The sequence below is a fragment of the Garra rufa genome, chromosome 7 (assembly GCF_049309525.1).
Source record: "Garra rufa chromosome 7, GarRuf1.0, whole genome shotgun sequence".
Taxonomy (NCBI): Eukaryota; Metazoa; Chordata; class Actinopteri; order Cypriniformes; family Cyprinidae; genus Garra; species Garra rufa.
The window spans coordinates 42,198,615-42,224,595 of record NC_133367.1 but is presented as its reverse complement, the minus strand read 5'-3'; the positions used below and the strand labels follow the sequence as shown (position 1 = coordinate 42,224,595).

Genomic DNA, 25,981 nt, shown 5'->3' with positions numbered 1-25,981 from the left:
TTTACAGCATAAATAGTAGCAACAGATTGAGTTTTACAGCCTGAATGTAAAAACAATGTATCGTTAACTGAAGTCGTGTTATTATACTTAATTACTAAAATCAGTTTGTCATTATAATATACTGACAAGCACCTTAACTTTCCATTAACCAATTGAAACATTAACAGGTTTTTACCATAGCATTTTATATCATTTACCATTATGCTGCGTTCACACCAAACGCGAATATGCGTATAAATTCGCGCCTGCCGCGTCTAGTTATACGGGTGACCACTTTGTGTTCATTCGCGCGTCAAAATCGAAATCGATTTCGCTCTTGACGCGCAAATGAACACAAAGTGGTCAGAGGCGAAAGTTTCGAACCCCGTTGGCGGCCATCTTTTTACAAGATGTCTGTTGTTGATCAGTCATTTATCAAGAGAGTCACCGCTCTGTATTTGCTCTGGAGAGCAGAACAGCGGTGTAGGGATCATCGTCGCCGTATTTGGGTCCACCAGACCCTTCGAAGGCGAACCCAGTTCGGCGAGTTTCATCATTTGCTCCAGGAGCTGCGCCTGGATGACGGCCGCTTTCAGCGGTACTTCCGCCTGTCCCGCGCCCAGTTCGATGACCTGCTGTCCCGCATCGGAGCGAGGATCACCCTCCAGGACACCAACTACAGGCGCTCTATCCCGGCTGCGGAGCGCCTGTCCATCTGTCTTCAGTTAGTAAATGTATATGATATTTTAAATACAGTATATTCAATATGCTAACATATGCTATCAATGTTTTCTTTAAACTGTGGTACAGATACCACTGTTGGCGTTCTCTCTAGTGATACTGAGTTAACTGCTATAACCTAGACATTAACCTAGAAATTATTCTCTTGGCAGACGTGATACTGTCATGTTTCTCTGTATAAATACAGTGATCCTTGTAGTGCATCACAGCATCAAGCAGGCTCCTGATTGGTTAACGCGGCGCGAATTGACGCAGAAGTTCAGATTTTTCAACTCGGGCGGCAGCTGCGAATTCGCGTCAAACGCGTGAATGCACAAAAAGCACAATTCGCGCATAACGTGCCAGACGCTCAATTCGCGCCATTCGCGCGAACGAGGCGAATTCACGTCTACCGCGCCGTGCTAAACGCTTCATTCGCGCCGCAAGAACTCCAGACGCACATAAACGCGTCTTACCATTGACTTACCATTGAAATCACTCGCGCCAGACGCAGTTTCCTGCATTCGGCTACATTTAATCCATTCCATCATCACTAAGATTGAGATGTGGTGTTTGTTTAATGTCTAATTTAAGTGTAAAGACTCCGACCCCAGACCGTCTTTTTGGCCACTTCTACCAAAACAGCTTTTACTACTACTTTTTCAGCCATTAAAAGAGTTCAGTTTTATATATAGGCCAAATGGCAATGTAATTATATTTCGTTTCAGTTTTTTATTAAGTTAATTTAGAATAACGTTTGGGGCTCTGTTTTTTTTTTTTCGTTAAATATAAGTTTTTGATTTTTAACGAACAAGCGGCCAGCGGCAGACCATAAGTTGATATGCTTGATCAATTTAGCCTTCTTAAATCATCACGACTTGCCTAAAAGTATTAAACAGTTCAAGCATTTCAAAATGTTATTTTAAATGTTTAACCTATATGTGCGCTGTTAAGACTCATATCCTATCGTTTGTGCGGAGAGTGGATGCTAACGCGCGCTTTACAGGACATGGAGGCTCTAGCGCGATCACTTGCATTGCAAACATCTTAAATTACGCCGACATTTTTGCTCGTAAAGGTAAGTGTAATACATTATTTGTAACTGTAAAGGGTCTACGTTTATTTGTGTGCACTCAAACAATATCAACAAAACGTAGTGCTTTTACTAGGCTATAAAGAAAACAAAGAGGATGGGCTCTCTTGGTCAGGAACAGGAGCTTTACATGAACCGACACTCAGCGAATAGCCTACTTGCTTTAGAGACAAGACAAATATAACGCCTTGAATTACTACTTTAAAACGAGACAATTATGAATCGAAAACACAAACTATTTTATTATGCAATCCGTAACGATACATTTCTCTCTAAAGGCCAATGTGGAAATGGCGTGTACGGAAATAGGATCATCAACTTTATCTTTGCGACGCTGACTCAGAGAACACTAGTTTATTCATTCAAATATCTCCTTATTTCATCTCTACACATTAATGGTAATTACTTTTTCTTTAGTTTTTTATGTGCGCTTGATCGCGGATTTGCGGAACTCTGAAGGAGCGCTCGCTGCTGCCCGTCAGACTCGGGCTGAAATGCAGGGCTCTGGTCACTTGTATTAAGTTTGTGTCTATTTTGATGAATAAGCCTATCATTTCGTGTCAGTTTTAAATATAATTTAAAAGGCTGTTTTAAATATAATTTGAAATTATACTTCTGTTAAATGTGACCCTGGACCACAAAACCAGTCATAAGGTTAAATTTTACAAAACTGAGATATATACATCATATGAAAGCTCAATAAATAAGCTTTCTATTGATATATGGTTTGTTAGGATATAACAATATTTGGCCGAGATACATCTATTTGAAAATCTGAAATCTAAGGGTGCAAAAAATCAAAATACTGAGAAAAACACCTTTAAAGTTGTCCAAATTAAGTTCTTAGCAATGCATATTACTAATCAAAAATTACATTTTGATAGGTTTACAGTAGGAATTTTACAAAAAATCTTCACGGAACATGATCTTTACTTAATTTCCTAATGATTTTTGACATAAAAGAAAAATCAATAATTTTGACCCATGCAATGTATTTTTGGCTATTGCTACAAATATACCCCAGCGACTTAAGACTGGTTTTGTGGTCCAGGGTCACAAATGTGGTGTGTATTAGAGCTGCTTTTCTTTAAAAAAAAAAAAAAACACACACAATTTCTCATTCCAAGGTGCCATAGAATGCATTGAGAGAATATTTTCAATTGTTCTCTGATATATACATAGAAGGTATATGGCATAGGAAAGGGCAAAAAATGAAAGAATGAAAGGCTCTGTTATTTGGAAGCTTCATGAATATTAATGAGCTCTGCTCTGATTGGCTGTTTCACAGAGCTCAATAGCTCGCACATGGATAAAAATATATATTTAATTAGGAGCTCTAGCCGCTATTAATATGCGGTTTGTTGAATCTGCCGTTTTGAATCGCGGATATTTTAGTTTCATTACTATGATCGCTCTGTGTAACATTATAATGCGATTTTAAGTAACTTTGACGTCATGAATATCGATTATTTTCTTAGCCACCCCACATATTAGTCTAGGCCCCAGTTAGCCCCGGTAGAGAAAATATTCTGGCGCCTGCCTGCCTGCAGATTAGAAACGATGGCGGCGAAGAAGGCGACACACTTTTGGGGAGCTCAGGAAACGGAGTTTATGTTGTTGACATTGCGCAACATGAAAAAATACAATTCTTGACGGACAATAGGAATAATAGGAATAATGGAAATCCCATGTAAACCGGAGTGAAGAGCTCTGCTCTTGACATGTAAACATCATAATGGGATTAAGTCCTTACTCTGATTATTGGAAATAATCGCATTATTCCTGCGCATGTAAACATAGTCACTGCTATGATCTTTTTGTTTTATGGTATAGATTGATTGAGTTGTATATACAGTGTAAAAAAGAGCGGTGTGTCATGCATCTCTCAGCTTCCTGACCTGGATCTCTGTTGGTTTCCCTGAGTGGTGTCAACGCTGGCCCTCCCCAGACTGTCCCCTCCAAACGCACTCATGCCGTCCCACGCAGCGGACAGAGCTCCAGAGACGGACCGATGCTGAGACAGACAGCTGCTGGTGTCAGGCACCCCTCGCTCAGGACCCACAGGCAAGGGCTGATGCAGAGAGTCAAAATGAACGGCCCACCGCTCAATGTCCTCAGCCTGCGGAGGTTATAAGATTCAGAGGAAAATTACCTTATTTAACCGGCAAGGCTTTAAAGCACATGCAAATAATTAGGGGTTCGAGCACGTAGTGCTAAAACTGATCATGCAGACCAAACCGTAAGGCCTAGAGAGCTGAAACTTGGCCAGAAGGTAGAGCTCATTCTGACAAAAGCTCGCCCCAATCAGCCTAAAGTAGGGGTGCAACGGATCGTAGATGATCCGTGATCTGTACGGACCAGCCCCCAGTTTCGGCACGCATATGATTAACTGTTAAATTTATCCATCATAGAGTAAAAGTTTATAATTTGCGCGTTTTGTCTTGCCAATTTACCCATTCAAACAATGTAAAACCATTGCCGCGCTGTTATTTTTTGTTTTTACCGCTGCCGCACACACCTGAAGCGAGCACGCGCACAGAGAGAGAGAGAGATAGAGAGCGAGGCGCGATTCAAACTGCGCAATTCACAGATTGATTCCTCTTTAACTTCTCTTGAACGGAAACATACAAAGTTATTTTTAAATACCCTTTTGTTTTATTCTGGTAAACACAGTCGGTTATGTCTTCAGTGAACCGAAACAGCTGAGAAAGAGATGCGTGCCAGTATTAGGTACGTGCATTAGGCCTTAAAGAGACAGCATCCTTAAATACCTGCAGTGAGAAGCACTAGTTATTTAAAATGAATTATTACATTTCTGCACCTGAATACTAGTATTATTGATTTTATTAGTAACTTTATGTTGTATTCATCTACACTTGTCATTTGTGTAATTGTTCTTGTTTTGTTACTGACTTTATTAGTTCAGCTAGTTTTTGCTGTGGATTAGAAGTACTGAAAGTAAGCATTCAGTAATTAATAAACAACAAACTTTTTTTGTTTTGTTTGTTTTTTGCTGATCCGAAAAATGATCCGATCCGTGACTCAAAATTTGTGATACGATCCGAAGTTTTGTGATCCGTTGCACCACTAGCCTAAAGGTGGCACTACAGTGCAAAAAACTATGATATTTTTTTTTAGATTTTTTTCTGTAGCTTGTACACCGTTTGTCATAGACTCAAAAAATAAATTTTAGCTACGACTTACGGTTGTGCCCGAAAAATTGACATATCCGAAACCTACTTTTGCGAACTAGTCCTAGGTTTTTCACCCAATGTAGAAATGAAGAGTTTGGTTGCAAAACGCGATAAACGCCATTTTTTGACATTTGGATTTTATTATTGGAAATCACTGTTCAGATGTCCCTTAATCTATGTGTGAATTGCTGCCATTAATAAAATTTAAGAATGTATATTTTAGGCCTACTACAAAATGTATTTTTTTCACAAAACGCGATATCCGCCAGACCAGTTTCTTTGCAAAGTGCGATATGACCGTACGTGCGCGAGTTCAGCATCCCCTGGGAAGAGAGTCACCGCCGGTGAAATGCTCCGAGTTTGCTTATAGATTCATTTAACGATAATATCAAAACAAAAAACATGTATTTTTAAAAAGAGGATTCAATAGGCTAACTAAAAAACGTTCACCATTTAATTGTTAATACTGTAGGCGAGCTGTCAGTCACGTAGGTTAAACAGCTGTCTGTCAGTCAGAGAATCAAAGCTTCAGAGTCAAGCTAATGTCATGGATTTCGATGACGGATTGGAGCCGGTCATTCCAGCTGCTGAGGAAGGCATCTAAAGAATCATCAAAGGGAGAAGACCAAACGGGCAAGGCATTCAGGGGAGGGAAAACATCCGAAAATGTATTGTGGTCATCGCGCGAGTGTCATGCCGACAAACTGTCATATGAAGATGTAGCCTTCAACTTCACAAAAATGTATAAAAACACTACAAAAGTGGAACGGGATAAAATACTCCTCCGTCTCTCAACAATAAACAAATGCAGCAGGGAACGAGTCTCCGCTGATTTCAAGAAGGCCAGATGTCTGCAAGGCTACATTTCTAAGTTTATTTTTTAAATAATTAATTTTAATTATTATTATTATTATTATTATTATTTTTACAGTGAAATAATACATTAAATATGACGGGGCGAGGCGAGCTTGTGTCGCGGACTCGGTGCAACAGAGACAAGAACTGTGACACCGCGTCTCCGCCCGCTCTGATCATAAAGGTTTGGTTTTCGAAAATACACACACAAACACACACAAACACACACACACACACACACACACACACACACACACACACACACACACACACACACACAAAAAATGGTTCACTAGCTTTTCTTAACGGTATTACAGTAGTAGAATATAGCCTAAGGTGGATATATAGCGTTTTGCAAAAAAAAAAAAAAAGTTATGTTGTGTATGTTCTGGCCAAAACTAACTCAGAATCTTATTATTATTAATCAATTTTTGTATATACTATTCCATATATTTATGATGTTTTTTTTTTTTTACCAATTTAAGATGTTTGACAATGTTAAGATAAGTATGTTGCATTTTGGCATGGTTTTTGACTTATTTATGAACTATTTATCTACATAAAATTAAATAAAAAATATCCTGGATTTGAAGAATATTGTGTCTCTGGCCTTCACTGAGCTCAAGTAATAGTTTTATGTACAAAAATTGTAAATTAACTTGACTGTTGATGTCTTAAATAATAATGTCAAATAACCAACATTTCTCAAAATGGATATATCTCGTTTTGCAACAAAACTCTTCAAATATTCTCTGGACACTCAATATCAATAATTATCAAAAAAAGGTGGAAATTTCGACTCTGCCACTTGATGGCGCTATAAGTTGGAAAACATAAACGGCTATAAATACGAAACCGTTGGTCCGATCGACTTGAAAATTGGTATGCAGTGTCTTGGTCCAATGTGGCACAAGCGTCTATGAGGACATTGGCGTATCTCAAAAAACATGGCCGCCATCGGCCAATGAAGTTTAAATGCCTATTTGACAAAGTTAACAGAGGTCGATCGGAACGAAACTCTGTGGACATGCCCGACTCATGACCCTAAAGGTCTGTAAAAAGTTTGAAAGAAATTGGCCACTAGTTGGCGCTACCAAGTCTTATGGCTCTGTAATCACGTGGTGTTTCACACATCCACACAATATACATAGATATCCTCATGCCGAGAAACTTTGCCTCAAGAACCATTGCTGTCAATCAAATCATTCATGAATTATTTGCATTTATGTTAAAAACATACTTTTGCGAACTAGTTCTAGGTTTTTCGCCCAATCTCGATCAAACCACTGCAGCGCAATTCTCTGGACTCTCTAGATCAATAATTATCCAAATAAATTTGAATTTTGTCCTTTGGTTAGTTATAACTGGGTCATTTTAAAAAGGGGCGTGGCCATATATACCCAAACAAAAATTGGTGAAAACGTACCAGATGACTCTTAACAAGCATGCAAAGTTTCATGACAATGGGACCATAGGTGGCGCTTTAACAGTTAAAAAGGTGTCAAAAACATGATATTTCAATTGTAAAAGAACTAAAATCGCAATAAAACGTCCATATATTGACATATACACTATCTTCATATCATATGATAGATCTCCTCATTCTGAACAACTTTGCCTCAAGAACTATTGCTGTCAATCAAATCGTTCATGAATTATTTGCAATTATGTTAAAAACCTACTTTTGCAAACTAGTTCAAGGTTTTTCGCCTAATCTCGATCAAACCACTGCAGTGCAATTCTCTGGACTCTCTAGATCAATAATTATCGAAAAAAATGTTGAATTTTGTCCTTTGGTTAGCTATAACTGGGGCATTTTAAAAAGGGGCGTAGCCACATATACCCAAAAGCCTATAGAACCTAAACAAAAACTTTACGAAAATTGGTGAAAACATGTACCAGATGACTCTTAAACAAGCATGCAAAGTTTCAAGATCGGACTATAAGTGGCGCTATAACAGTTAAAAAGGTGTCAAAAACATGACATTTCTATTGTAAAAGAACTAAAATCACTATAAAATGTCCATATATTGACATATACACTAGATTTTCATATTATATGATAGATCTCATTCTGAACAACTTTGCCTCAAGAACCATTGCTGTCAATCAAATCATTCATTAATTACTTGTAATTATGTTAAAAACCTACTTTTGCAAACTAGTTCTAGGTTTTTTTGCCCAATCTTGATCAAACCACTGCAGCGCAAATCTTTGGACTCTCTAGATAAATAATTATCCAAAAAATGTTGAATTTTGTCCTTTGTTTAGCTATAACTGGGTCATCTTAAAAAGGGGCATGGCCACATATACCCAAAAGCCTATAGAACCTAAACAAAAACTCAAAACTTTACAAAAATTGGTGAAAACATGTACCAGATGACTCTTAACAAGCATGCACAGTTTCATGACAATCGGACCATAGGTGGCGCTATAACAGTTAAAAAGGTGTCAAAAACATAATAGAAAAAGAACTAAAATTGCAAAAACATCCATACGATATCTTCATATCATATGACTGATCTCCTCATTCTGAACATCTTTGCCTCTAGGACTGCCACTGTTGTCAGTCAAACTGTTCTTTTAATATTTGAGATTATTTAAAAAACATACTTTGGTGAACTAGTCCTAGGTTTAAACTCAAACTCAATAAGATCATATTCTCCATCATGGATGTGTTTTGGTGTCAGCCATTTATTTCATGTTGGCCTTCACCCTAACAGCATAGAATATCAGAGTTGTGAGATGATAACCTGGCTGTTGATTTCTTTGTCGTGTTGTCGGCGTAGTTTGGCCTCTTCTCTCTGCTTGTCCAGTTCCAGCAACCAGCGTCTCTGCTCTTCCTGTCTCTGAGCGCTGAACATGTCCTCCGCAGGAGCTGCTTCCTGTGCACATCACAGATATCATGCAAATCAATCAATTCATCAATCGTTTTAAGTTAAAAAAAAAAAAAAAAAAAAAAAAGATGTTAGTACGTGGCTAAACCTCACCCCCACTATAAAGGCAGAGCGGATGGCAGCAGGAAGCTCTCGCGGTGTCTGAGCCGGAGCTCTGCGGTTTAAACTCTCCATTACAGCAGCCGTCCGTGTGCTCAAACCATCCTGCACCGAGACACACATCAACATCTCAGTCATATTCAATGAATAATTGATGAATTTTACAACATTAACAGTTATTTTCTTTGAATATTTGCTTTAAATATGCACTCTTGCCAACTAAAATGTTATGTTTTGTTGATTAAAATTAGATGCTATTTCGACTACAGCAATTTTGACTCATTATGTCATGACAAAATATTGACTTGAGTTATATGTGACCATGTGGTCATACACATCATCTGAAAACCAAATAAGAAACTAAACAAGATTTTCATTGATGTATGGTTTGTTAGGATAGGACAATTTTTGGCCAAAATACAACTATTTGAAAATCTGAGGGTGCAAAAACATTGTCCAAAAAAAAGTTGTCCAAATGAAGTTCTTAGCACATATTACTAATCAGAAATTAAGTTTTGAAATATTTAGGGTTGGAAATTTACTAAATATCTTCATGGAACATGGTCTTTATTTAATATCCTAATGATTTTTGGCTTAAAAATCTATCATTTTGACCCATACAAAGTATTTTTAAGTTGGGCTGAGAAAGCCAATTTACTGAAATCTGACTTAAACTTACAGTTATTATTGTTCTTCTGAGACTAAATTTTTCAACTCTAACTCCTCCTAGAGCTTTAACTCTACAAACCCCAAACTCAGGCCAGATCTTCAGTCTGATCTGACTCCAGTTGCTGGATCTTTTCTAACTGATCGGACTTACGGTTTTCCTAAAAATGATGATTAAAACTGGGAAAAATCCCATAGACTTACATTGACGGAATGTTCAAATGAGCCAACATTATTCAAACTCCATCTGTCAAAAACTCCCACAATCCCTTGAGACACAAACAAAGTTCCCTTTTATGTGCTATATTTATAATACATTCAAACTAACTTGCCAATAATGTTAACAACATGCTAGTAACATGCTAATCATGCTAGAAACATGTTAGCAACTTGTTAATCAAGCTAAAAACATGTTAGAAACTTCTAACATCTAGATCTATCTATCAAACATTAAGCTTTTAAAAAGTACTTTAAACTTCAAACTATTTCAGACTGACAACTATCAAACTTAAAACTTGGAAATCTTTTTAAACTTTTTTATTTAACTTTTAAAACTTTTTCAAACTTTCTGGTCCAGCTTTCTCAAGCCAACTTCAAAGTTTGTCTTGACAAACTTTTTATCTAATTGGCTATTACTACAAATATACCCATGCTACTTAAGGCTTTGTAGTCCAGGGTCACATATAGACAATTAAAAAAAAAAAGGTCAAAATTTAAAGTAGAAAAACACTGAGAGTCGTGAGAGTCCATGTTAAATATTTTGATTTTTATAATACAGTTAAAGTTGAAAGGAAATGCACCATTAATAACTGCCAGATTTGTTTTAAACAGTGCTGTATAATTTATACCTCTGCACCCTCTTGTGGACATTTAAAAATGTCCACAATTTAAAAAGCTACATTATTAAATATACATTATCCCCCCCTAATATTTGAAATGAAATATTTGATGTTTGTTTCTACAGCCAGGCATAGCAGAATCTTTATCATCTGTGACACATTGAACACATACAGGCAGACATTTTCAATGTGTAGCTGCTTATAGTGTGTCAAACTGTGACTATGACAGACACATACAGCAGTGGCCATATGTTTTATGACAGAGCAAAGTACATAATATCTACTCACTGTGTCAGGCAGCTCCTTCATCCTCACTTCACATGATTCGCTGTGAGCTTTCATAGCTTTGAGACTGGCTTTTTGCTGCCTCTTTAGAGCCATCTGCTCATCTGGAAAACAGCAAACTGATGAGCCATACATTTCACACACTCAAATTGTCATTTTTAATGTCAATTTATTGTAATGAATTTGCCCATCACATTCATATAGTTTCTACAGCACTCCACTAGCATTTAAAAACCTGTCACTTACACAGTTAAAGTCAAAAGTTTACATACACCTTGCAGAATCTGCCAAATGTTCATTATTTTACCAAAATAAGTGGGATCATACAAAATGCATGTTATTTGTTTTTATTTAGTACTGACCTGAATACATTTACATATAGTACACTAGAGAAATAATAATGGTCTTTTCACACTGAGGACAACTGAGGGACTCATATGCAACTATTACAGAAGGTTCAGACGCTTACTGATGCTCCAGAAGTAAACTCAATGCGTTAAGAGCCAGGGGGTGAAAACTTTTTTTAATTTGAAGATGAATTTAAATATCTCCATTCTCTTCAAAAGTTTACATCCCTGGCTCTTAATGCATCTCTTTTCATTCTGGAGCATCAGTGAGTCCCTCGGTTGTCCTCAAAAGATGGATCATAAAATTTGTGGGAGCTGAAGGATTTTTCTGAAGAACAGCAGGCAGTTTAACTGTTCAGGACAAACAAGGGACTCATGAACAACTATCACTAAACAAAAAAACAGCTGTGGATCATTCAGGTAACAACACAGTATTAAGAATCAAGTGTATGTAAACTTTTGAACAGGGTCATTTTTATAAATTCAACTACTATTTTTTTCTTGTGGACTATATGTAAACTTATTTTATGTGAAATATCTTATTTAGGTCAGTACTAAATACAATAACATGCATGATCCTTCTTATTTTGCTAAAATAATTGCCATTTTGCAGATTCTGCAAGGTGTATGTAAACCTTTGACTTCAACTGTAGTTATCACAAAGTGTTGTCTAAATGCACAACAAAGCAGTACCCAGCTCTCTCCTCCATTGAGCTTTTCTGGCTTCCAGTTTGTCTCTCTCCCGTTCCCTTTCTCCAAATGTGCTGAACAAACCTGACTGCTGCTCATCAGACTGAAGCCTGAATCAAAACAAAAGAGAGAGAGACACAGGCACACGTAAATTTCATTATGGTTAAGATCTGCCAAGCTAACAAGTAACATTCTCAGACATTCAGATAACATTCTGGTTCATGTAACATTATTAGTCTTTAATAATGTTCTCAAAATAGCAAAAAAAAAAAAAAAAAAAAAAGAAATTTCTCAAACGTTTTAGTTGGACATTCAACTATTTTTAAACACTCTTACGAAAAAGAAGTTTATTCAAGTGTGCTATTAGTATACTTCTTTTAAACTATAAAATAGGAAAGTATACTTTCAGTCTAATTTTATATGTACTTCTCAGAAATATACTTAAAATGACATTTAAGTATACTTGACTTATACTGTAACGGGTGCGTGCAGGAGTTGACGAGACGGACGACAAGGATTACAATATACAATATATTTAATATAAATCTTCGATTGGAACAAGGCAGGAACAAGTCAGGAACATCACACACATCTATTCAGACAAAAGGACCGACAAAGAACAGAACTCAAACACATGCTTATAAAGACAGACTAATTACAGGGACACAGGTGATACAGATGACGAGGACTAAACCAAAGCAGACAGATTAACGGGGGAAGACAATGGGAGAAACCAAATACATGACATGACTAAGACATAAACTGACAGAACTGTAACATTACGCCCCCCTCCGGAAAGGCGCGTCCTCGCGCCGTAGAAAAAACGAAAAAACGAGAGGGGCGGAAAACCAGGAAAACAGAGTCAATAAGGGAGGGGGCTCCGGCGGAGGACGCAACCCCCGGAGGAGGACCAGAACACAAGTCCAGGAAACAAAAAGGACAGTCCAAGGGGGCGACGACGGTGGGAGGAGCCAGGGAACACACAGGAGGGACCTGGAGCAGGGGAGCAGGACCCAGATCGCAGCCAGGATGACGGCCCACGGAGGAGCCGACGGAGGGAGGAGCCATGGTGGAGGACGGACCGCCGACTCCGTGGGGCCGACCGACAGAGGCAGAGCAGCTGGCAGAGGAACCCGAGGCGGAGATGGAGAGCCGAAGATCCAGGGCGATACCGCGGATCCGGAGGGCCAAGGCGGAACGGGCTCTGGCGGCCGAGGCGGAGGCGGAGTCCCGGAGATCCGCGGCGGAGCCGGAGCGACAGAGGATGGAGGCTGTGCCCGCAGGAAGGAGGAGTCCCAAGGAGCCGGTGGGACGGCGTGACGAGGCGCAGCCGGAGGAGCAGAGTCCTGAGGATCCGATGGGGTGACGACTGACCAGGGCGGAGCCGGAAAGACGATGGAGCCCGGTGGAGCTGGTGGACCGACGGGCGACGGTGGAGAGGAGGGCGCTGAGAGCCGTGGTGGAGCCGCAGGGTCGGAGGACCGAGGAGGAGGTCTGGATTCGGAGGCTGGAGGCGGAGCTGAGGGAACCTCCAGCCTTGCCACCGAAGTGAGCAGGCATCCCTGCGGCGAGCCCACTGCAGAGATGGTGGGCCGAGGGTGAGCAAGGGGACTGACAGCTGACTTGGGGAACTTAGGACGGCTGGGCGGAACCAGCGGGGACTCAGGGCGGCTGGGCGGAACCAGCGGGGACTCAGGGCGGCTGGGCGGAACCAGCGGGAACCAGGCAGATTCGGACAGATGAGGGCGGGTGGGAGGGAAGTCAATGCGCGTCAGTGGCTCAGAGAAAAAGTCTATTAGATCCGGCGTGTCAATATCCACAGTCTCAGAAACAAAGTCAATTAAGTCCCCAGAGATATCCAGCTCACCCCCAGCGGAGTTGCAGTGGGCAGGGCTCTCCGTTTTCCTCCCTAGCTCCACGTCGCAATCCACCGTCAGAGATGTGGAATCCGACTCACGCACCTGATCAGCCGGAGAGGACTCTGGCTCGGTCGCTCGCGGCTCTAGTCCTGCATCCGCGGTGCGCTCGGGTTCCCGCTCTGCATGTCGGGGCGATGGTTGGCTGCTCTCTGGGTTGTGAGCGGGGCTGACGTCCTCCTCGATGTTATCGACAGTCCAGGAAGATCCATTGGACGCCAGCACCCACTCGACGAATCCGGCAAAGCTCTCTCGAGGACCTTCCCCGGACAGCTGCATCTTGGTGTGGTCATTAAGTCCGTGGTGGAAGAACGTGCACAAGCAGCTGTCCGGGTAGTGAGTTGATGGAACGAGGAACAGGAAGTCTCTGGTGTGGTCCTCGAGAGAGCGTCTCCCCTGCTTCAGGAGAATGATGGCAACGTTGGGGTCATCCATGAGGAAAAAATATAAAACAAACACTGATACAAAAACGAAAAATAAACGCAGGGAAAGACGCCAGGTACACTTTTGTAGGTCGGTCCTTATGTAACGGGTGCGTGCAGGAGTTGACGAGACGGACGACAAGGATTACAATATACAATATATTTAATATAAATCTTCGATTGGAACAAGGCTGGAACAAGGCAGGAACAAGTCAGGAACATCACACACATCTATTCAGACAAAAGGACCGACAAAGAACAGAACTCAAACACATGCTTATAAAGACAGACTAATTACGGGGACACAGGTGATACAGATGACGAGGACTAAACCAAAGCAGACAGATTAACGGGGGAAGACAATGGGAGAAACCAAATACATGACATGACTAAGACATAAACTGACAGAACTGTAACATATACTTAGCAAAAGTCTAAATAAATTTGAGCTCTACTTGTGCTCTGAGAATCTGTGTTTTCATTGTTATACACTATTACACATCTTTTGAACAGAATTTCTAAAACACAGATGCTTCCACATGTAATCTAACACAATCATCGGACATAAAACAGCATCAAAACCATAGAAAACTGTGTAACGTTATGGAATAAAATGAAATAATGACTGTCATTTGGAGTGTTGATCATTTTTGTTCAAAATGCAGTTTATGTATTTTTTATTTATGAAACTTACCCACATTCAAGTGTTTATAAAAAACAATGCATGAAGCTAGAATAAAATGTTTTTGTTTATAAACAGATACACAGTTCTTTCTTTTGATGTCTTGTGTGTTCAGATATTCATATAACAAACTATATACAAATTAATACCTAAATAGAGACATAGTAGTATACTTAAAGCATGACGTAAAGAAAACTTACGCGTATACTTGCAGTATAAAACCACTAAACTAGTAGTTTACTGAGACTACACTTCAAAGTGTACTTAAAAAGTATTTAATTAGTGAACTATCAGTACACCTATATGTTTACTTTTAGTATAATTGCAGTACAAACTGAAAACATAGATGTAAACTAGCTGTGTACTCAGAGTTTACTACTGTTGTACTTAAAAGTATACTTTTTATATACTAGAAAGTGAGCCAATTTAGTCCCAAGGAGTATTGATGTAGTACACTTGATAGTATACAACTAGTACACTGATATTTGTAGACTTACTACATGAAGTATACTTAAAATATACTTGGACTTCAATTAAGTATACTTAAAATATACTTTACTAAAGTATACTTGATAAAATAAACTTGAAGTATACTTATTTTTTGGTAAGGGCATTAATAATTCTTAGTTTTAGGTTGTTTAGAGAACATTCAAAAATAACTTCCCCAACATGTCTTCAAAATGATCAAATGATCACTTAATGTTTCTCTAAAACATTTATGTTTTAAATGGATGCGTTGAGCTTTTAAAGAACATTCAGGAATGTTTTCTTAAAGGACAACTATTGCCAAAATGCAACCTGGGCTGTTTTTTTTACTGTAAACGAGACAAACTTATATCTAAAAGCATAATTACGACAAACGAGCCGTTTTTGAGATTGACCGTGATTTAGTTTTGTGGTCAATGGCCGGTGAATGGGAGTACTAGGGGCATAACTTTGAGCCAATCAAAATCTATATTTTTACAACACTAAGAAGACTCGACACACCATCAAACTTTGCTCGAAGTATCGCCTGGGTCTCTACACATGAACTCCAGCATTGAGAACATTGTTTACTAAAAAGAAAGGTTTTGAACAACTCACTTTCACTGTTTAGGTTTCCGCTCGCGGCCGTCTTGCCAGTCAAGAAGTGTCCATCTCCGAATGTGAGGATGGATAGCTCCTAAAGCATATTTCCATATAAATGCACGGCTAATTCGTTGTTTTGTCGCAAGTGAAAAACAATATTAACCGTCTAGTTGTAAAAAGAGCCTCATATAAGCCTAATATTTCGTCCTATGGAGTCCATTCATTCGCATTCGGAGATGGACACCTCTTGACTGGCAAGACGGCCCTGAGCTTAAACTCAAACAGTGAAAGTGAGTTGTTCAAAACCTTTCTTTTTAGTAAACTCTGTGTACACGAACAATGTTCTCAATGCTGGAGTTCATGTGTAGAGACCCAGGCGATACGTCGAGCAAAGTTTCATGGTGTGTCGAGTCTTCTTAGTGTTGTAAAAATATCGATTTTGATGCGCTCAAATGTATGCCCCTAGTTCTCCCATTCACCGGCCATTGACCACAAAACTAAATCACGGTCAATCTAAACAACGGCTCGTTTGTCGTAATTATGCTTTTAGATATAAGTTTGTCTCGTTTACAGTAAAAAAAAAAAAAAAAACAGCCCAGATTGCATTTTGGCAACAGTTATCCTTTAACAGCTCACATCGTGAGTCACGTAACTGATGAATCTCGCCAAACACATCAAAAGCATGCCATATTTAATGGCTCTGGTCATATTTCAATAAAAACTAAATAAAAATAGGCTTTTGTGAAAGATCCTCTCATTCAAGGATTGTTATTAAACAACTAAGCACACTTTATATCTCAAATCAGGTCAGTTTTCTTACTGTCTGTCAGTCTTTACTTGTGATGCTCTGTGTCTATGATTACGGTCGTCTAGGATCAACTCTTCAGCTGGTGCTGTAGTCGCAGGACAGTTTTCCTCTGATCTGGCCACAGGTTCTGCTAACAAGAATGTTATGTCTGAAGTTATTTAACAGTATATTGATGATGACACAGGTGTTATGCTCTAGAAGCTGACCTGTGTGTGTGTGTGTGTTTGCAGCAGATGAGCTGCTGATGGAGCGGAGTATCTGCTGAAACTGCTCCTGTGTCAGACACACCACGCTGTCCTTCTGCTGCGAGACTGAGCTAGAGTCGTTCCTGCCGCCGTCTGACGGGACTCTCACAGCCTCTCTGGACACACTCTCCGGTCCGCACTTGGTCGCTCTGGGTCCGTGTGAGAGATTCTGACCAACAGAACTAACGGCTGCTGTGTCTTTGCTTCTTTTTTCCTGTTCAGCTCTGTCTGGTTGTGGAGGAGGACCTTGTTTGGAGTTGATGAGTTTCTGTGTTTTTTTCTTTGGAGGAATCTAAGCACGAAGAATACAGATCACACACAAGTAGCACAATAATAACTCGATACAAAAGATCATCAAGACAAGCTTCAAGTTGGGTTGAAAAAGCCTGATCAGAAAGTGTGAAAAAAATTTAAAAGTTTTAGAAATTGTAGAAATTTTATGGTTTTCAGTCCAAAAAAGACTGGAGTTTAAAGTAGGTTTGAAGCTTAAATGTTTTGAAGGCGATACAGTCTGTCAGATGGATGAATGGATAAATGGATAGATAGCATGATTTTAACTTATTTAGCGTGTAGCTAGCATAATTAACAAGTTACTATCATGATTAATGTTGTTAACATGTTTTTAACCTAATTAGCATGTTTAGCATGATTAGCATGTTATTAGCATGTTGCTAGCATGATTTGAATTTTGTTAACATGATGTTAGCATTACTAACATGATTAGCAAGTTACGAGCATGATTAACATGTTAGGATGTTTCTAACCTGATTAATATGTTAGCATATTTTTAGCCTGATTAACATGTTGTTAGCATGTTGTCAACATGTTTCTAGCATGATTAGCATGTTTCTAGCATGATTAGCATGTTGTTAACCTGTTTCTAGCATGATTAGCATGTTGTTAGCCTGATTCTAGCATGACTAGCAAGTTGTTAATATGTTTTTAGTATGATTAGCATGATGGTAGCATGTTTCTAACATGATTAGCATGTTTCTAGCATGATTAGTATATTATTAGTGTAGCTAGAATGATTAGAATGTCGTTAACATAATGTTAGCATTACTAGCATGATTAACAAGTTGTCTACATGTTTCTAGCATGATTAGCCCTTTATTAGCATGATTAGACTGTTGCTAGCATGATGTTAGCATTAGTAGTCTGTTGTTAGCATGATTAGCAAGGCAATAGCACGTTTCTAACATGATTAATATGTTGTTATCATGTTTATAGCATGATTACCATGTTATTAGCATGTAGCTAGCACAATTAGACTGTCGTTAGCATGATGTTAGCATTACTAGTATGATTAGCAAGTTACTACCAATGATTAACGTGTTTTTAGTATGATTAGCATGTTGCTAACTTCATGTTAGCATGATTAGCATGCTGTTAGCCTGTTACTAACATGATTAGAATGTTGTTAACAAAATGTTAGAATTAGTAGCCTGTTGTTAGCATGATTAGCATCTTGCTAACATGTTGTTAGCAATTATTAACATGTTTCTAGCATGATTAGCCTGTTACTAGCATGATTAGTATGTCATTAGCATGTTAGCATAAGTAGCCGGTTGTTGACATGATTAGCATGTTGCTAGCATGATGTTAGCATTAGTAGCCTGTTAGCATGATTAACAAGTTACTAGCATGTTTCTAGCCTGATTAGCATGTCATTAACATGATTCTAGTTGCTAGGCTTGGTTAGATAGACGGTCATTTTTAGGAAAACCGTAAGTCCGTTCAGTTAGAAAAGATCCAGCAACTGGAGTCAGATCAGTCTGAAGATCTGGCCTGAGTTTGGAGTTTGGAGAGTTAAAGCTCTAGGAGGAGTTAGAGTTGATAATTTTAGTCTCAGAAGAATAATAATAACTGTTAGTATAAATAGCATTTCAGTGACTTGACTTTCTCAATCCAACTTAAGGATAACTTCTAAAACGTGGATGTTAAATTGAACAGATTCACACAGACTGAACTTACTAAAGCTGGTTGAGCTCTTTGAGTTTATTTTAAAACACAAATTCTTCTTGAACAAAGGCTGCAGAGATGTTTACTTACCCGACAAGCGCCCTTCTTATTAAAAGACTTCGATTCAGCTCCTGTGAAAGACCAAATACAGACACGCTCTTACTATATTATACAGTATACACAAAGCATGGCATATACTCTGAAAGTAGCTGGTTTTAGCTTGGTCTCCCAACCTGACCAGCCTAGGAAAGTGGCCAAAACGCCTCTAAAACCAACCTGCTGACCAGCTAAAACCATCTTAGGCCTAGGCTGGTTTTAGCTGGTCAACCCGGCTGGTCTAAGCTGAAAGTAGCTGGTTTTAGCTTGGTCTCCCAACCTGACCAGTTTGGGAAAGTGGCCAAAATGCCTCTAAAACCAGCCTGGTTGACCAGCTAAAACCATTTTAGGCCTAGGTTGGTTTTAGCTGGTCAACCAGGCTGGTCTAAGCTGAAAGTAGCTGGTTTTAGCTTGGTCTCCCAACCTGACCAGCCTAGGAAAGTGGCCAAAACGCCTCTAAAACCAACCTGCTGACCAGCTAAAACCATCTTAGGCCTAGGTTGGTTTTAGCTGGTCAACCAGGCTGGTCTAAGCTGAAAGTAGCTGGTTTTAGCTTGGTCTCCCAACCTGACCAGCCTAGGAAAGTGGCCAAAACGCCTCTAAAACCAACCTGCTGACCAGCTAAAACCATCTTAGGCCTAGGCTGGTTTTAGCTGGTCAACCAGGCTGGTCTAAGCTGAAAGTAGCTGGTTTTAGCTTGGTCTCCCAACCTGACCAGCCTAGGAAAGTGGCCAAAACACCTCTAAAACCAACCTGCTGACCAGCTAAAACCATCTTAGGCCTAGGCTGGTTTTAGCTGGTCAACCAGGCTGGTCTAAGGTGAAAGTAGCTGGTTTTAGCTTGGTCTCCCAACCTGACCAGTTTGGGAAAGTGGCCAAAATGCCTCTAAAACCAGCCTGGTTGACCAGCTAAAACCATCTTAGGCCTAGGTTGGTTTTAGCTGGTCAACCAGGCTGGTCTAAGCTGAAAGTAGCTGGTTTTAGCTTGGTCTCCCAACCTGACCAGCCTAGGAAAGTGGCCAAAACGCCTCTAAAACCAACCTGCTGACCAGCTAAAACCATCTTAGGCCTAGGTTGGTTTTAGCTGGTCAACCAGGCTGGTCTAAGCTGAAAGTAGCTGGTTTTAGCTTGGTCTCCCAACCTGACCAGCCTAGCAAAGTGGCCAAAACGCCTCTAAAACCAGCCTGGTTGACCAGCTAAAACCATCTTAGGCCTAGGTTGGTTTTAGCTGGTCAACCAGGCTGGTCTAAGCTGAAAGTAGCTGGTTTTAGCTTGGTCTCCCAACCTGACCAGTTTGGGAAAGTGGCCAAAATGCCTCTAAAACCAGCCTGGTTGACCAGCTAAAACCATCTTAGGCCTAGGTTGGTTTTAGCTGGTCAACCAGGCTGGTCTAAGCTGAAAGTAGCTGGTTTTAGCTTGGTCTCCCAACCTGACCAGCCTAGGAAAGTGGCCAAAATGCCTCTAAAATCAGCCTGGTTGACCAGCTAAAACCATCTTAGGCCTAGGTTGGTTTTAGCTGGTCAACCAGGCTGGTCTAAGCTGAAAGTAGCTGGTTTTAGCTTGGTCTCCCAACCTGACCAGTTTGGGAAAGTGGCCAAAATGCCTCTAAAACCAGCCTGGTTGACCAGCTAAAACCATCTTAGGCCTAGGTTGGTTTTAGCTAGTCAACCAGGCTGGTCTAAGCTGAAAGTAGCTGGTTTTAGCTTGGTCTCCCAACCTGACCAGCCTAGGAAAGTGGCCAAAACGCCTCTAAAACCAACCTGCTGACCAGCTAAAACCATCTTAGGCCTAGGCTGGTTTTAGCTGGTCAACCAGGCTGGTCTAAGCTGAAAGTAGCTGGTTTTAGCTTGGTCTCCCAACCTGACCAGTTTGGGAAAGTGGCCAAAACGCCTCTAAAACCAGCCTGGTTGACCAGCTAAAACCATCTTAGGCCTAGGTTGGTTTTAGCTGGTCAACCAGGCTGGTCTAAGCTGAAAGTAGCTGGTTTTAGCTTGGTCTCCCAACCTGACCAGCCTAGGAAAGTGGCCAAAATGCCTCTAAAATCAGCCTGGTTGACCAGCTAAAACCATCTTAGGCCTAGGTTGGTTTTAGCTGGTCAACCAGGCTGGTCTAAGCTGAAAGTAGCTGGTTTTAGCTTGGTCTCCCAACCTGACCAGTTTGGGAAAGTGGCCAAAATGCCTCTAAAACCAGCCTGGTTGACCAGCTAAAACCATCTTAGGCCTAGGTTGGTTTTAGCTAGTCAACCAGGCTGGTCTAAGCTGAAAGTAGCTGGTTTTAGCTTGGTCTCCCAACCTGACCAGCCTAGGAAAGTGGCCAAAACGCCTCTAAAACCAACCTGCTGACCAGCTAAAACCATCTTAGGCCTAGGCTGGTTTTAGCTGGTCAACCAGGCTGGTCTAAGCTGAAAGTAGCTGGTTTTAGCTTGGTCTCCCAACCTGACCAGTTTGGGAAAGTGGCCAAAATGCCTCTAAAACCAGCCTGGTTGACCAGCTAAAACCATCTTAGACCTAGGTTGGTTTTAGCTGGTCAACCAGGCTGGTCTAAGCTGAAAGTAGCTGGTTTTAGCTTGGTCTCCCAACCTGACCAGCCTAGGAAAGTGGCCAAAATGCCTCTAAAATCAGCCTGGTTGACCAGCTAAAACCATCTTAGGCCTAGGTTGGTTTTAGCTGGTCAACCAGGCTGGTCTAAGCTGAAAGTAGCTGGTTTTAGCTTGGTCTCCCAACCTGACCAGTTTGGGAAAGTGGCCAAAATGCCTCTAAAACCAGCCTGGTTGACCAGCTAAAACCATCTTAGGCCTAGGTTGGTTTTAGCTAGTCAACCAGGCTGGTCTAAGCTGAAAGTAGCTGGTTTTAGCTTGGTCTCCCAACCTGACCAGCCTAGGAAAGTGGCCAAAACGCCTCTAAAACCAACCTGCTGACCAGCTAAAACCATCTTAGGCCTAGGCTGGTTTTAGCTGGTCAACCAGGCTGGTCTAAGCTGAAAGTAGCTGGTTTTAGCTTGGTCTCCCAACCTGACCAGTTTGGGAAAGTGGCCAAAATGCCTCTAAAACCAGCCTGGTTGACCAGCTAAAACCATCTTAGGCCTAGGTTGGTTTTAGCTGGTCAACCAGGCTGGTCTAAGCTGAAAGTAGCTGGTTTTAGCTTGGTCTCCCAACCTGACCAGCCAGGGAAAGTGGCCAAAACGCCTCTAAAACCAGCCTGGTTGACCAGATGTTTTTTTTTCAGCAGAGCAGGCACACAATCCCCTGATCCTGAGGCTCTGAATTGTGCTTGCATCAAAACTGACATAACGTCGTTAAATGAGATTCAGTGAAGTGATGGAGTTGATGTTTTACCATATTTAGCCAACACAAGCTTGGGCTTGCCATTCTCCAGCTCAAACAACAGGCCATCACTGCAAAACAAATCAACACCTGAGCAGAACACACTAACAAGTACTATGGTAAAACCAATTTACTATGATTAATGAAATCATTCATTACTACTGTTTTAATAGCAAACTGCCAATGTTTTAATCATTATATAGCACAGCTGTATCTTACTGCAAAGGTCGGTCTAACAGGCCCGTAGCCAGCCTACCAGAAGGGGGGGTTATTTTTTTCAAAAAGTGGACCTTTTTTAGTTCCCACCCATTTTGTATTTAATTATGAGGTTCAAATCGCCTACTTCATTTTGGTGACTTCTCATGCACCAGTTTGTGCTGGATTAGCATGTCTGTTGGTATCTTAATAAGCATGATTTTTGATGCACCAAACATATTTACTACAATGTGGTCAAACTGCTTACCAAGATCATGTATCACCTTCTTCAGTAAATATACACAAAAACCTAAAGCAATTAATTAAAAGCCACGAGTGACAATGTTAAAGCAATAAATGCACAGATCCTTTATACTGACACACTTCCAATTGAGTTTATGTTTGTAGGATTTAAATAAAAAACTTGGCGTGAGCCAAAACATGAGGGGGTAATGGTGTTGGGTGAGGGCTCACATCATGGTCATGTAAGATTTAGTGAGACAGTGATGGGTGAATGTCTATCTCTTTAGGGGGGTCCAGGGGCATGCCCCCCTGGAGAAAATTTTATACATTTTAAAGTTAAATTCATTAATTTGGTGCACTTTGAGACTTCAAAAATAAGAGCTACAACTATGTTCAGTGTGCAAATTGAACAACAAATATAAAAAAAGTTGATGACAATCTAAAAAGGGTCCAGAACCATCTCTAGTCAGAAAGTACTGTGTTCTTCCTTGACCCATGCTACACCCCTCCACTGAGTTTTCTGGGCTCCTTTCAATCTCGGGGCCCTATGCAGTGTCCTCCTTTTCAAAATACAAATAACAAGAAAAGAATTTTATTTAACTATTTAGGCCCACATTGTATCTGCAGGATTTTTAAAATCAAAATTAAGGCTTTTTGTTACCTTTTTTTAAGACCTGCAGAAATACAATTAATATTGAATGAGTGGGATAAAGCAATGTCTAGTAACATATTAAACCTCTATCATGATTTACAGCTCAGATAATGTTCATCAAAAACAATAACATCTATAAAAATTGTAACAAGCTCATTTTTGTATGGTGAAATTTACTACATAATTTCTATGTAGTATTTGTATAAAGAACAGTGGTCTAAATACATTTAGTATAAATGCACAAACGCTATAGATTAATCACAAAAATACTATAATTATATTACATTACTTCTTTACAGTTAATACATGTCTACATTAATATTATATAATATTCCACATTTCTGCCACAATATCATGGTGCAGTTAGTGTAAAATAAATCCATGGAAAATGATTCTGACTGTATCGTCACGCACAGTGTTTCTCCTGTTTGTCAGCGCTGTTTCGCCTGTTTAAGTCGCAAAGTCATTTGTGTTCTTCACTGTGGATCTTGCAGCGCTGTTCAGAGCTCGCTAGTAAACGCGTCTGCTCTTGTGAATTTGCGCTCCGCTGCTGTTTGAACTGTGATCCGAGCGGATCAACGGTCCGTGTGGCACGCTTTAAATGACTAGCACATTTAATCCATAATGCGATTCTTGTCTGTCCTTGCCCAAATTTATGACATCTTTAATAATTAAGGCTTTTATACTAATTAAGGTATTTAATACTTTTTATGAATTTAAATGTCGTTGTTATTTAAAAGAACACTTGTTTATAAAAAAAAAAAAACGTATTTAAATTATGGACCTTTGGCAGTATGGGGTGGTTCGTTCGAACCACCCGAACCCCCCCTGGCTACGGGCCTGTAACATAAACCCCTCAGAGTGAAGGATTCAGATGAGTTTATATGCATAACATCAAATACTGCATCCTTTAATCATCCGGATTTACGAAGCACTAAAGCAGCGTTAAACCCTGTGACAGTTCAGTGTGACAAATCACTATGTGACCTAAAGAGAGCAGTATACTAGTTGTAAAATTACGTGAAGTCAGTGAAGATCTCTCACCCTAAATTCATCATCTCAGCCCCAGTGTTTTGATGGCTCTGCGTTCTGTTGAAACGCGTGACCGTTGCTGCTCGCGACCAGTAAGCGCTCTTCTGATTGGCTGAGGCGGAGTCTCTTCATCTACAGACCAGCAGCGCGGCAGCAAACACCAGGAAGTGCTTTAGCGCCTCTTCAGGCGGAGTGCGGTAGCGCCACACATTGACAGATATTTACTGTATATATATACAGTATCTATGCTCATTAAGGCTGCATTTATTTGTTTAAAACTCCTGAAAAAAAACAGTAATATTGCAAAATGTTATTAAAATATAAAACAATATTTTCTACTATAAAATAGTTATATAATTTATTCCTGCGATGCAAAGCTGAATTTTCATTAGCCATTACTCCAGTCTATAATCCTTCAGAAATCATTCTAATATGCTGATTTATTATTAGAATTATCTATGATATTTTTTTGGAACCTGTGATATTTTTTTCAGGATTCTTTGAGTAAAAAGTTACATAGAACAGCATTTATTCAAAATATAAATATTTTCTGAAAATATAAGTCTCTGCTATCACTTTTTATCAATTTAACCCATCCTTGCTGATTTATTTATTAAAAAAAAAAAAGAATACAAGTTTACGGAGCCTAAACTATTGAACAATAGTGTATTTTGTTAGAAAAGATTTCTATTTTAAACAAATTCTGTTCTTTTTAACTTTTTATTCTTCAAAAAAATCCTGAAAAAAGTATCACAGGTTTTAAAACAATATTAAGCAGCAAAACTGTTTCCAACATTGATAACAAGTATATTAAAAATAATTTCTGAAACATCTGGAGAAATGGTGATGAAATTTCAGCTAGATTTGAATGTATATTATTTTTTTTATTTTTTATTTTTTGCATCGTAATAATATTTCACAATCTTGATTTTTTTCTGTATTTTTGATTAAATAAATGCAGCATTGATGAGCATAAGAAACGTAAAAAATAAAAATAAAAACTTACTGATCCCGATCCTTTGAATGAGTATATAGACAGATTTTTGTTTGTACCCAACTAAGATGCAAATATTTTGGCATGTAGTTACACTGAAAACAAAAAGTGTGGCATTTGCTCAAAAACAATCTTTCATTTAGTAATTGTTAGTAAATACAAAAAAAAGCAACATATTTAATATTTTATTTGAGATTTTGAAGATGAACTGAAAGACTTGTTGTTGGTGCTGTTGTGTTTTTGCAACCTCAAAGAAGTTACAGTGTACAATTATAGAAAACATATAAAACTAAAAACAGAAATGGTATATTTTGATAGCGCTAGCCTTATAAACCCAAATATGTCAAGCTGACCACCAGAAGAAAATCTTAGCTAGACCAAGGCAGATTATTAAAACACAAGAGTAACACTGTGCAAATTAACACATTAATTAGAGTAATCTGTGTTTATTGTACTATTATGAACCCTTTATGAAGGTGCAAAAAGATGAAAAATGGTTAATACTGCTTTAAGTTGTTGTTGTTGTTCCCAAAAATATAAACGTTTTCTGTTTATTTTAATTGCATTTTTGTTTTTGTTTTTCTGAGCAAAAAATATAAATATTATAAATACTATATAAATGTTATAAATAAATACAGGTGGTGTAACTGGTTTGTGTCAATTGGCATAACCAGTGTTTTT

The 25,981-nt window shown here is 39.3% G+C and overlaps 1 protein-coding gene across 1 annotated transcript in view; it reads right to left on the bottom strand.

The window, feature by feature from the left end:
- Window positions 1-22,858, bottom strand: part of ccdc66 (coiled-coil domain containing 66) — a 41,096-nt gene extending 18,238 nt beyond the window's left edge. The window contains exons 1-10 of the mRNA XM_073843730.1: window positions 22,854-22,858; window positions 22,197-22,255; window positions 18,858-18,898; window positions 16,767-17,097; window positions 16,573-16,687; window positions 11,668-11,774; window positions 10,631-10,731; window positions 8,832-8,942; window positions 8,595-8,726; window positions 3,691-3,911 (exon numbers count right to left, since the gene is read on the bottom strand). Coding sequence (XP_073699831.1) covers window positions 3,691-3,911; window positions 8,595-8,726; window positions 8,832-8,942; window positions 10,631-10,731; window positions 11,668-11,774; window positions 16,573-16,687; window positions 16,767-17,097; window positions 18,858-18,898; window positions 22,197-22,255; window positions 22,854-22,858 — 1,223 coding nt within the window. The remainder of the gene's footprint in view (window positions 1-3,690; window positions 3,912-8,594; window positions 8,727-8,831; window positions 8,943-10,630; window positions 10,732-11,667; window positions 11,775-16,572; window positions 16,688-16,766; window positions 17,098-18,857; window positions 18,899-22,196; window positions 22,256-22,853) is intronic.
- Between the last annotated feature and the right edge of the window lie 3,123 nt (window positions 22,859-25,981).